The sequence below is a fragment of the Artemia sp. Qi Xiang Cuo genome, chromosome 9, assembly GCF_049724085.1.
Source record: "Artemia sp. Qi Xiang Cuo chromosome 9, ASM4972408v1, whole genome shotgun sequence".
Taxonomy (NCBI): domain Eukaryota; kingdom Metazoa; phylum Arthropoda; class Branchiopoda; order Anostraca; family Artemiidae; genus Artemia; species Artemia sp. Qi Xiang Cuo.
In genome coordinates, this window is record NC_142802.1 from 75,137,684 (window position 1) to 75,150,991 (window position 13,308).

Genomic DNA, 13,308 nt, shown 5'->3' on the forward strand with positions numbered 1-13,308 from the left:
ATGTATCCATACATTTCCAATAGTACTACCACTTGTACTTGTTTCATAGTTTAAATACTTCTCCTTGTCGGCATTCAATGCTACAATAACATTGTCATGTGAGCAAACTTTATTAAAATGCTCCAACTTCACTTTTTCTAAAGATATGATTTATGTGTTTATCGTTCCACTGCGTAAAAAATACTGATTTTATACATGCAATAGACTAGGTAGTGTCGATAACCGGACATAGACTACCAGTGGGAAAGCCACATCGTGTCTCTGAGCAATCATAGAGTACAATTGTTAGAGCCGTTAGCACATTTTATCATTTTAAGATACGTACAAAAAAATCAAAAATAAAAAAATAAATAAAGTTGAATAATTTCGAAGTTAAAAAAAAAAAGTTTGTTTTTATGAAAAAAATATTGAGTTAGACCCATCAGTCCTAATCATTATGAGTATCCAAAAATAGACTTATATTTCACATTTGAACCAGAGAATTGTATTTTCCATAATTTTCTTACAATAAACTTGAATTTACGGTCAAAAACCCCTATTAGCTCAGATTTTAAGGAAATAGTTTTATTTTTCGATCCAAAAATGGACTTAAGTTTTACATTTGAACCAGATAATTGTTTTTCCCATAATTTTCTTACAAAAAACTAGATTTTACGGTCGAAAACCCTTATTAGCTCAGATTTTACGGAAATAGTTTTATTTTTCGATCCAAAAATGGACTTAAGTTTCACATTTGAACCAGAGAATTGTATTTTCCATAATTTTCTTACAAAAAACTAGAGTTTACGGTCAAAAACCCTTATTAGCTCAGATTTTACAGAAATAGTTTATTTTTCGATCCAAAACTGGACTTAAGTTTCACCTATGAGCCAACAAATTTTATTTTCCATAATTTTCTTACAAAAACCTATAGTTTACGGTCAAAAACCCTTATTAGCTCAGATTTTACGGAAATTGTTTTATTTTTCGGTCCAAAAATGGACTTAAGTTTCACAATTGAACCAGAGAATTGTATTTTCCATAATTTTCTTACAAAAAACTAGAGTTTACGGTCGAAAACCCTTATTAGCTCAGATTTTACGGAAATAGTTTTATTTTTCGATCCAAAACTGGACTTAAGTTTCACATTTGAACCAGAGAATTGTATTTTCCATAGTTTTCTTACAAAAAACTAGAGTTTACGGTCAAAAACCCTTATTAGATTATATTTTACAGAAATAGTTTATTTTTCGATCCAAAACTGGACTTAAGTTTCATTTATGAACCAACGAATTGTATTTTCCGTAATTTTCTTACAAACAAGTAGAGTTTACGGTCAAAAACCCTTATTAGGTCAGATTTTACGGCAATAGTTTTATTTTTCGATTCAAAACTGGACTTAAGTTTCACATTTTAACCAGAGAATTGTATTTTCCGTAATTTTCTTACAAAAAACTAGAGTTTACTGTCAATAACCCTTATTAGCTCAGATTTTACAGAAATAGTTTATTTTTCGATCTAAAACTGGACTTCAGTTTCACCTATGAACCAACGAATTGTATTTTCCGTAATTTCCTTACAAAAAACTATAGTTTACGGTCAAAAAACCTTATTAGTTCAGATTTTACGGCAAAAGTTTGATTCGTCGATCCAAAAATGGACTTAAGTTTCACATTTGAACCAGAGAATTGTATTTTCCATAATTTTCTTACATAAAACTAGAGTTTACGGTCAACACCCCGCTGACATCAACCCATCCCCCCAAAAATATTTTTTCAGAGATTTCATGTTGAAAAATGTTATTTCAACTCATTCATTTGGGTTTTTCATTAGCAATATGCCCCTCATTATCACAATATATCTACTTGAAGACACTTTTCTGACATCAACCCATCTTCTCAAGAACACTATTCAGGCATTTTTCGTAAAAAATTTTATTTTCAAGTCACCTACTCAGGTTTTTCGCAAGCAATACGCCCCAAACTATCAAACTATAACCACTCTAAGATAGCCGGCTGGCATTGCCGTATCTACCAACAAAACACTTTTCAGACATTTTTAGTTAAAAAATTATATTTCAAGTCACCCATCTCCCCCAAAACACTTTTCAGACATTTCTAGGTAAAAATTTTATTTCAACACATTCATTCGGGTTTTTTCGCAAGCAATGCGGCTCACAGTAGAGCACTACAGCTACTCTAAGACACCCTGCTGACATCACCCCATCCCCCCCATTAAAAATTTTATTTCAACTCATTCATTCGGGGTTTTTCCCAAGCAATTCGGCCCACAGTACACCACTGTAAGTACTCTAAGACACCTCGCTGCCATCATCCCCCCCCCCCACTCCTTGTCGGCATTCAATGCTACAATAACATTGTCATGTGAACACACTTTATTAAAATGCTCCATCTTCACTTTTTTTTAAAGATATGACTTATTTGTTTATCGTTCCACTGCTTAAAAAATAAAAATTGACAATCGCCAAAAAAAAAAATAAAAAATAAAACATGCTATGCTGAATGTGCTTCAAAAACCCATCTGGTTGAAAACGTGTTTAACCACTTTATAGGTTTGCTCGCTTTTTACAATTTTAATGTCAAACTGTAGTGTATATTCTTGTGAAATTCCTTGTGCAATTGATATGAATAGCAATAGGCAGTCTGGTAATCTGCCTTGGAAAGGTGCCAAGGAACATAGTATCGTAGAAATGGAACATAGATCTCTACTCGTACTGCAAGTAAGGAACGAGTCAGCTCAATTGTGACCAAAACTCTAAAAAACGGAATTCTAATATCAATAGATACAACAAAAGAATCAGCTTATTTTGCTGATTCCAAATATATGAGATTCATCAAGTTTAGTGTTACCCATCAAACATTACGAGCGATTATACCTCCTCAATGCCTCACATTTTACGCTTAGTTTTTTATTGTTTTAAAAAGTAGAGTTGTGGCGAAGAGTCAAATATCAGCGTATAGAGCGAGGCGTTAAGAAGGGGATAGCCCCTTTCATATACGGCATAAATTCTGTTCGTTTTAAAACTTTAATGTCGCTCTTTACTTTCAATTAAAATAACTTGTTTTTTTATTTAATCTTTTCTCATTCTACAAAGCGACAATGTAGTGGCAGATTTTGGGATTTTTGTTAGACAAAAGACTTGCAAAGTAGGCTCTTTTGTCTTGAATATTATATTCGAAATAAAAGTTTTAAGACCATATCGAAAATCACGTCATTAAATCTCACTCCAAATTGTCTTTTTATAGAAGCAGAACATTGTATGCTAAAAGAAGATTGTTTCTTTTGCACTACTCAACCTATGACCACACGTTATACTGTCATAAAATTTAATATTTTATTCTCCTTCTATAGAAACAAAATAATTAGATTAGCTAATACTTTTCGGTAATATACGACGATCATACTAAATTTTATATATTTGTGGTGAGTTAACGTTCAAAAAAACAAGAATAAAATTTCACTTAGCTTGTATTACAAATTTATCGTTAGTACTTTTTTTTCACTGTTGCTCATCAAGACAAATGTTAAACATCTCATATTTGTTCCATAAGTGGGGTTGGAAATTGGAAGAAATCTGATTGGCAGAAAGGTCAACGCCATATGCAATTTATTATATTTTTCATCTGGACCAAGACTGAATTCTGATATCATGTTTTGGGTTGCTATATTTGTCTCAAATATATCAAGGATGTAAGTTAAATGAAAAAATGCACAGTTAACTACACGAATAAACACTGGCCTAAAGGAGCAGTATTTAATAGTGTGAATTTGATTGTAGCAGTTATATCTTCGTCTGTTGAGATTACAGATTCAGAGCCATGCACTAATAGCTAATTGTTGAATGTTTCATAAAAACAATGACTTTGAACTACATTATGGTTGATAACTTCAAAAGACCTAAACGACTTAGTTTGTAACTTGATTTTGTCATAAAAAAAAGTCTGAACTCTTTAGATCTCCATTAAAAAAAAGGAATTTGCTGCATCACAAAAGCAAAATAAGAAATTTTAATATTAGTAATATACTCTCCATATCATGCACAGGACTGAAAAGTTAGGAGTATGCCCCTTATATTTTGAAAATAAGTTTCTTTTTGATATTTTCATTGAAAGCTCCTTTTTTTGGTATTTTCACTGAAAAAAAAACACCAAAAGTGTCCCTCCTCTTAATTTTAAAAGTACAACTATTCCTACCTACAATCTAATGATTGGTACCCTCGATTCTATTTCTGTTAAGATTCACATTTCATAATCACACCTAGATTTTTTTCCTGAGAGTTTGAGAGATGTGTGTGAATAATGCGTAGTAAGTTTCCATAGGGAATTTCCGTAGTTATAAAGCACTGTAATAGCTTATGGAGCTCAAGGATAATGGTCAATTAATTAAGGAGGACGAAGAAGGACCAGACAGGATTTAAATATACTAGAAAAATCTTAAACCGGAAATAATTCAAATTGAAATTCCTTCATTTTTTTGTATCAGTACTTTTTTTGGTTGGTATTTTTAAGTGGGGAAATGGCATTGGTATATACAATTGTTGGCCAGTGTATTGTTTTCAATTTTAGTTACTTGTCATTACTAAAATTCACTCAAAGGTATCAAAGTAACAAATATAACAAAATTTCGCGTGGGACCTAGTTCATTTTTAGTTGACCTCTTTTTGAACCGATAATAATATTCTATTAGAGCTTATTTGTGCCACCGGCCCGTTAACATTAATTTATAAGAGTGCTATTATTTAATTTTATTTATAATGCTAAGAAATTTATGCTTTTTTCACATTTCTTGCAGATGAAAATTAAATTCAAATGGTGCTAAGTGAATCTGTTAGTTTCATAGACACGATTAGAAAACTTTCAACGACCCGTATTTTTACTTTTTGATTAAGGTTTTTTTTTATCAAATATTCCATCGATTACAACCATACCTGATAACATGATATTTTTGAAGGTCATATCAACCCATATTTCTTTGATATTGGAAAGTTTGGTTACTGACAAATCACACATAGCACTCTCAGCCAAGCGCAGTGTATCGGGAGAACGAAAACTGCGCCTTGCGGACTCACTGTCTTCTTTATAGGTTTACTTTTCCTGGATTTACTGTGAGTCTAGCCACTCTAGGTTAATTCACCACCAGCTTTTTGACAGAAAGATGACAATGCTAGTTTTGTTGTTGATGAATTTATTTCCTTTCTTCGGCTAAATGATTAAATGCGCTAGTTGTAAAACTTTAAATATATATATTGTGGTTAACATTAATATTATAACCTAAAAATTTGAATTGACTTCAGTTTTTTTCAAGATTCAGGTAAATTGAGTTCGATTGATCAATCAATCAGAATATACATAATATTTATTGTTAGAACTCTTTTAACTAAAATGCTGATGTTTAAAATTTCTTTCAACTATGTACTAGGAGATAACAACATTTTTGAAGCTCTAAATATATTTTTTTATGCTTTCAGAAAATTTGTACTGTAAAGGATCAATCGTAAAGAAATTCAAAGGATACATGATGCACAAATAACAGCTCAAATAGGGATGAATCCTTTTATTAGACAATGAAAAACAATGATAAAAATTCTGGATATTTCGATCACATACACAGCGATAGTCATCAACAGATAAACATCCTATTTATACCCAATTCAACTGTTATTTGTACATCATGGAAAGGCAGTGTGGTATTTCAAAAAACCCACTTTAAATGCTACACAAGAGGAATGTGTGACAGGAGAAAAAAAAACCACTGGCCTCGAAAAACTTCACTGTGTGATCAGTGTTCCCCAACATCGCAATCTTCGTGGTTGCTCTAAGTTGGTGGTTATTGCCAACACCGGCTTCGGTGACTCAGACTTAATGCTGAATTTCTTGAACTTACACAAGAAACTTTTAGCTCGAAAGCTATGCAAATAACAATTTAAGTAGCATTAAGAATTTTGAGTATGAACAAACATAGACTAGCCTGAACAAACACAGAAGGCAGGGCAGCTAAGGGCACGCAAAGATGAAACTGTCATCGTGGTTTCCAAAGATCTTTAGAAGAAGCTAATGAGGATTGTCTTTTCATTTTTTCCAGCCTATTTTTTCTAGGGATTTATTCTGTAGAATGTCTTTTAAAATTGAACCATTTGAAGTTTTAATGGCTTCTTGTATCAAATCACAAAAAGTAGGGTAGACGAAGTGAAAGTATATTTTCCTACAACTAGGAGAGGAAAATTTTGTTCTTTTTTCGTTTTTTTCACTGAAACATAAAGAAAGGGCATTTTTCAATGAAAATACCAAAAAAAGGTGTTTCTCAAAATTCAGAGGATTGGGCAAGTGCATACACATGCCCATATTTTAATTGAAGCATCTGTCTGTGGTACTAAAACTGTTTTTCTTATGCTAGGGTGATTAATGGGATAAATTTGACAAACTAAAACATTCAAATCCGCAAAGGAAAAGACGATCTCAAGTCACAAATAAACTAGCCATAGTAAATGACAAAGCCTAATTTTGCAAGCTTTTGTCAAAAAGATCCTTGTTCCAAAGGTAAAGGTAAAGGATATGGTTCCAAACTTAACAGTCCATGCAGACGGTAATAACCTCTATTATTTGGCCCTTTAGCGATGAGGTAATATGGAGGGCTGGGGGCCAGCCATCCTATTGTTTGAAGCACCCTCCCTCATCACCTTTCTCGAATTTCTCTAGACATCCATTCGGATTTGGTTCTATTCTGGATAAGCTTACTGAGTCAAACCATAGACTCTCGTTCCAAACCAAATAATTGAGGACACAGAGAATCAAACCCCCATCCCCGAGGACATAGGATTCCAACTGTAGTAGCTAACTACTCAGCTAGAGCGGTTCGTTTGGACTTACTAAATTATATTAAGAATGAACTTACTTTTGTTGCTTCTTCTTTCAGTCTTGTATGCTCTGCAATAAATCGAACACAAAAACATGACTGATGAAGCTCTTGATTACATTTACCCCCGCCAGGTATATTGGCAGACCCAGGGCACAGAGATGAGTATCCTACATATCTAACTTCAGAGGGACTTTCTGAACGACCTTCAGGCATTCGCGCAGGAGGGGGAACTGGTAAGGGAACCTGTAGAGGTGACAAGACTTCACTAGAGCCATGGATTCGGCAGTTCGGTGAAAAGTGTCCATCTGGTGTTCTTAAATAGACAATAGGTGTTACTTTCTTCTATATGGAAATGAAATATTCAAAGTCAATAAAAAAAATAATATGTCAACATAAGCATAATAATAACAAAATATTATGAAAAATAGTTATAAATTAAATTGAATCTAAAACATGCGATATACAACAAAGCCTGAAATAAATTGTTAAACAAGTTAATAACATAATTGTAATGCCATAATACGATAGTAATATAATAGAAAACATCAGCAACGTTTAAATTGTTTTTAAAAGATGCAGCATAAAGAGAAAGCATGGAAGAAATATTTAAAGAAAATAATAATAGATTAATATGATACAAATACCAAGCTAAATTTCTAAGGTAAATTCACTTGAAAAGACATAAGATGAAAAAAAGTCTGGAAGAAATTTGTAAAGTAAATCACAATATAATATAGTATAATAGATAGTAGAAGAAATATTTCTAAGAAAATCCAATCTAAAAGATTTAATATAAAATATTTTTGAATATATTTAGTATTTTTAAATAGAGCAGGATTAAGCGATTCAACATGAAACGCAGCAGGGAAGTTTACATGAAACATTTCCATGAGTGATTTTGGTCCCTAGATTCCATTACCCAAAATATTCGCGTATCTTGTTCAACTTGCTTTTTCGTGTTTCTATAACCCTTGTCATTTCGTGTTTCGGAGATTTATTTCATGCTTTGGGGATTTGTAAACTAAAAATTTGCTTGATTCGTTCAGGCTACCAGAACTCCGTAGAGAAAAGTTTAATGGCTCTTTTAAGATCTATTGCTCACATCTACTTGCTCTTTATTTGTCCTACCATTAACTAAGGGCCATAAGGCACTATAAACGGCACTTTTGCTGCCATTTCCAACATGGATAAGCAAGGAAGTATAAAACGGCACCAATGTAATATTTATGGTCCAAACTCTTAACTAAAGGTTTATAATCCTCCTCCTGTATGCTCCTCCTCTCAGCTCCCTTAGTGGGTTTCATAAATCGTCTGCTCACCAGCAGCCTACTGCAACATAAGAAGGGCTAGAAGGCTACCACACCATCGTAATAACCGAGTCAAACTCGAAATGAGCAGAAATTAACTTAATTTGGGCTCAAAAGCCCTATGCCTTCCCAATTTGCACTTTACTGAAAAAAATACAAATGTTTTTACTTTTATAACTTTAATAAATCAAATAATATTAACATTTTGATTACTAAAAATCAGTATATGTATATTAAAATGACAATGTACAATCATTTGTATTTTTTTCAGTAAAGTGCAAATTATGTTCTGGCCTTGGGAAGGCATAGGGGTTTTTAGCCCAACTTATGTTAATTTCTGCTCGTTTTGAGTTTGACTCGGTTATTTATTGTAATTTATGTTCGTTTTGGGTTTCATTTATTTATTGATGCTGATTTGTGGTAGTTCCACGCTTGATAGATTATTTGATTTTATTTTTGCTCATTTTTTGTTTAATTGAATTCTTTACTTTTCTTTGAAAAAGTAATTTTGTGGAAAAAGTTTGTTTAATTAATTTCTGTTCGTTTCATATTGACATAGTTTTTTATGGGAAAAGAAAATAATGCTTTAAATCTTTTCTTTTTTTTTCAGACTTTATAGTTTGGCCTGCTATTTGTATGCTGTAGGAAAATTTTTAGCAATTTTTAATAACATATACCCTTTTAAAAATCTGGACACAAATAGTAGTGTTTAATTTAGTTTCATTATTCCTCTAGTTGACCTGAAATGGAAAACTTGATACCATTCACAAAAAAATCTGTTTACTGATAGCTTGGATACGTTTACGCTGTTTTGATTTGGTGAAATTTTAAGAGCAGAAGTAGCCCCGAAAGTCTGAACATAATACCCTCAGTCGTTCTTGGGATACTACTGAAATGCTCTTATTAGGAATTAGCATTAAAACAGTGCATTTTGATGTAATCTTAAGGCAATATTTAGTTTTTAAACATAATAGGCAAATGGGAGGGTGGGTGCAGGAGGGGGATTAATTGCCCTCCAATCACCTTCGACTATGAAAAAGGGCATCAGTCCTTTCTATTTTCAATCGAATGAGCCCTTTTCGAAGTTCCCACGATAACTCCCTCGATACGAAGTGCCCTGGTCTAAACAAAAAAAAAAAAAAAAAAAAAAAATAATACGTTATACCCACATCAATCTTTACTATAAAAATGTCAAGCCTTCCAATCCCTTTCGACTATTAAAAAGGGTACTAGGCCTTTCGAGTTCAAATCGAATGAGCCCTTTTTGAAACGACAACGCTTTGTATAAATACCTTATATGCCCCAAGGGCAAAAATTACAACCCTTACCCTAAGGGCTGTTAGGGTGGTTGTCATCAACTAAAACCTAATTTCCTGAACTTTCAAATACGTTAAACAAAATGGCTATCTCAAAATTTATATAGGATGTGTCTGGGGAAATGATGGGCGTGAGAGGGGCGGTAGTTGCTCTATAATCACTTTCAACTATTAAGAATGGCAGTGAGGGCTGAAGGGGGTGTCCCTGAGGGCTGCGAGGGGTTTCCCTGAGGGCTGCGGGGGGTCTCATTCTCAAAGACCTAATTTCCAGCACTTTCTACTACGTTGAACAAAAGAGCTATCTGAAAATTTTGATTGGACGTGTTAGGAGGAATTGTGGGCGTGAGAGGAAGGTTAGTTACCCTCCGACCACTTTTGACTATTAAAAAGGGCACTAGCCCTCTCAATTTCCAATTGAATGAGCCCCTTTTGAAATTTTACAACTCTATCTATAAAAACCTTATATGCCCCCAGGGCATAACTTACAACCTTTGACCTTGGGGCTCTGGGGGTTTTGTCTTCCTTAAATAAATAATTTTCCGAATTTTTAACTACGTTGAACGAAATGGCTATCTCTAAACTTTGATTGAATGTTTTTGGGGATATGGCGGGTGTGAGAGGGGGGTTAATTACTCTCCAATAACTTTCGACTATTAAAAAGGGCACAAATAGTAGGGTTTAATTTATTTTCATACCTCCACTAGTTGACCTGAAATGAAAAACTTGATACCATTCGCAAAAAAATCTGTTTACTTTCTTTGATAGCTTGGATACACTTGCACTATTTTTGGTTTGTCATCCTTAAATACACAATTTCCAGAACTTTCAACTACGTTTAACAAAATGGCTATCTCTAAACTTTGATTGAATGTTTTTGGGGAAATGGTGGGTTTGAGAGGGGGTTAATTACTCCCCACTCACTTTTGACTATTAAAAAGGGCACAAATAGTAGTGTTTAATTTAGTTTCATAACTCCTCTAGTTGACCTAAAATGGAAAACTTGATATCAATCGCAAAAAAAATCTGTTTACTTTCTTTGATAGCTTGGATACACTTACGCTTTTGATTTGGTTAAATTTTAAGAGCAGAGGTAGCCCCGAAAGTCTGAACATAATACCCTCAGTCGTTCTTGGGATACTGCTGAGATGGCTCATTGGGAATTACCATTAACACAGTGCATTCGGATTTAATCTTAAGGCAACATTTAGTTTTTAAACATAATGGGCAAATGGGAGGGTGGGCGCAGGAGGGGTATTTTGAATTGAATATGTTTTGTAAAATGGTGGGCGTGAGAGGGGGGTTAGTCGCTCTCCAATCACTTTCAACTATTAACGAAAACACTAGCCCTTTCAATTTCCAATTGAATGAGCCCTTTTGAAGTTTCTACTTTACTGAAAAAAATTTAAATGTTTTTACTTTTATAACTTTAATAAATCAAATAATATTAACATTTTGATTACTAAATATCAGTATATGTATATTAAGCTAACAATGCACACTCGTTTGTATTTTTTAAGTAAAGCGCAAATTTTGTTCTGGCCTTGGAAAGGCACAGGGGTTTTGAGCCAAACTTATGTTAATTTCTGCTCGTTTTGAGATTGACTCGGTTATTTATTATAATTTCTGTTCGTTTTGGGTTTCGTTTATTTACTGATACTGATTTGTGGTAGTTTCACGCTTGGTAGATTATATGATTTTATTTGTTCATTTTTTGTTTAATGGAGTTCTTTAGTTTTCTTTGATTTATTTCGTGGAAAAAGTTTTTTTGATTTATTTCTGTTCGTTTGATATTGACATAGTCCTTTCAGGGAAAAAGAAAATAATACTTTAAATCTTTTCTTTTTTTTTAAACTTTATAGTTTGGCCTGCTATTTGTATGCTGGAGAAAATTTTTCAGCAATTTTTAATAGCATACACCCTTTTAATAATCTGGACACAAATAGTAGTGTTTAATTTAGTTACATAGTGTTTAATTTGGAAACACTTACGCTATTTTGATTTGGTTAAATTTTAAGAGCAGAAGTAGCTCCGAAAGTCTGAACATAATAACCTCAGTCGTTCTTGGGATACTACTGAGATAGCTTATTGGGAATTAGCATTAACACAGTGCATTTTGATTTAATCTTAAGGCAACATTTAGTTTTTAAACATAATGGGCTAATGGGAGGGTGGGCGTGGGAGGAGGATTAGGTGCCCTTCAATCAATTTCGACTATTAAAAAGGGCAGCAGCCCTTTCTATTTTCAATCAAATAAGCCCTTTTCGAAGTTGCCACGACAACTCCCTCGATACGAAGTGCCCTTGTCTAAACAACAACAAAAATAATACATTATACCCACATCGATCTTTACTATTAAAATGCCAAGCCTTCCAATCACTTTTGATTATTAAAAAGGGCACTAGGCCTTTCGATTTCCAATCGAATGAGCCCTTTTTGAAATGACAGTGCTTTCTTTAAACACCACATATGCCCCAGGGCATAAATTACAACCCTTAACCTAAGGGCTGTTAGGGTGGTTGTCATCCTCTAAGACCTAATTTCCAAAAACTTTTAACTACGTTAAACAAAACAACTATCTCAAAATTTTGAGTGGATGTATTTGGGGAAATGGTGGGCGTGAGAGGGGCGTTAGTTGCTCTCCAGTCCTTTTCAACTATCTAAAAAGACAGTTTTCAATTCAATTTCAAATAAAAGGAGCTCTTTTGAAACGTCTACGGCAACTCTTTCAATAAGAACATTGCATGTCCCAGGGCAGAGCTTACACTCTTGAGCTGAGAGCTGTGGGGGAGGGGTTTTCGTCCTCAAAGACCTAATTTCCAGAACTTTCAACTACGTTGAATAAAATGACTATTTAAAAATTTTATTGGATGTGTTTGGGGAAAAGTTGGGCGTGAGAGGGGGGCCAATTACTCTCCAGTCACTTACGACTATTACAAAGGGAGATTTCAATTTACACACAAATGTCCCCTTTTTGAAATTTTTACAACAACTTTCTATATAAACCTTATATGCCCCAAGGGCACAACTTACAACCCTAGCACTGAGGTCTCTGAGGGGGTTATCATCCTAAAAGACCTAATTTCCAGAATTTTCGACTACGTTGAACAAAATGGATATCTTAAAATGTTGATTGGATGTGTTTGGGAAATGGAAGGCGTAAGAGGGGGGTTAGTTGCCTTTCAATCACTTTTGACTATCAAAAGGGCACTAGCCCTTTCAATTTACAATTGAATGAGGCCTTTTTGATGTTTTTACAACATCGCTTTCTATAAAAATCTTACATGCTCCAAGGGCATAGCTTACAACCCTTGCTCTGAGGATTGTGGGGGGATGGGTTTTCATCCTTAAAGGCCTAATTTCCAAAACTTTAAACTACGTTGAATAAAATGGCTACCTAAAAATTTTGATTGGATGTGTTTGGCAAAAAGGTGGGCGTGAGAGGCGGGGTTAGTTGCCCTCAAATCACTTTTGACTATTAATAAGGGCACTAGCCCTTTGAATTTCCAATCGAATGAGCCCTTTTCCATAAAAAAAAGATTTCAATAAAAACCTTATATGCCCCGAGGGCATAGCTGATAACCCTTGCCCTGAAGACTGTGGAGGAGTGTCCTGCTTAAAGATATAATTTCCTGAACTTTAAACTACGTGGAACAAAATGGCTATCTCAAAATTTTGATTGGATATGGTTGGAGAAATGGTGGGCGTGGACGGGGTGTTAGTTGCCTTCCAATCTCTTTCGACTATTAAAAAGGGCACTAGCCATTTCTGTTTCCAATCCAATGAGCCCTTTTTGAAGTTTTCGCGACAACGCGTTTTATAAAAACCTTATA

At 33.9% G+C, this 13,308-nt stretch overlaps 1 protein-coding gene across 3 annotated transcripts in view; it reads right to left on the minus strand.

The window, feature by feature from the left end:
* Positions 1-13,308, minus strand: part of nAChRalpha4 (nicotinic acetylcholine receptor alpha4) — a 327,885-nt gene that overhangs the window by 53,868 nt on the left and 260,709 nt on the right. For all 3 annotated transcript variants that reach the window (XM_089094869.1, XM_089094868.1, XM_089094870.1), the window contains one exon: positions 6,892-7,168. In XM_089094869.1, the coding sequence (XP_088950995.1) occupies positions 6,892-7,168 (277 nt within the window). The remainder of the gene's footprint in view (positions 1-6,891; positions 7,169-13,308) is intronic.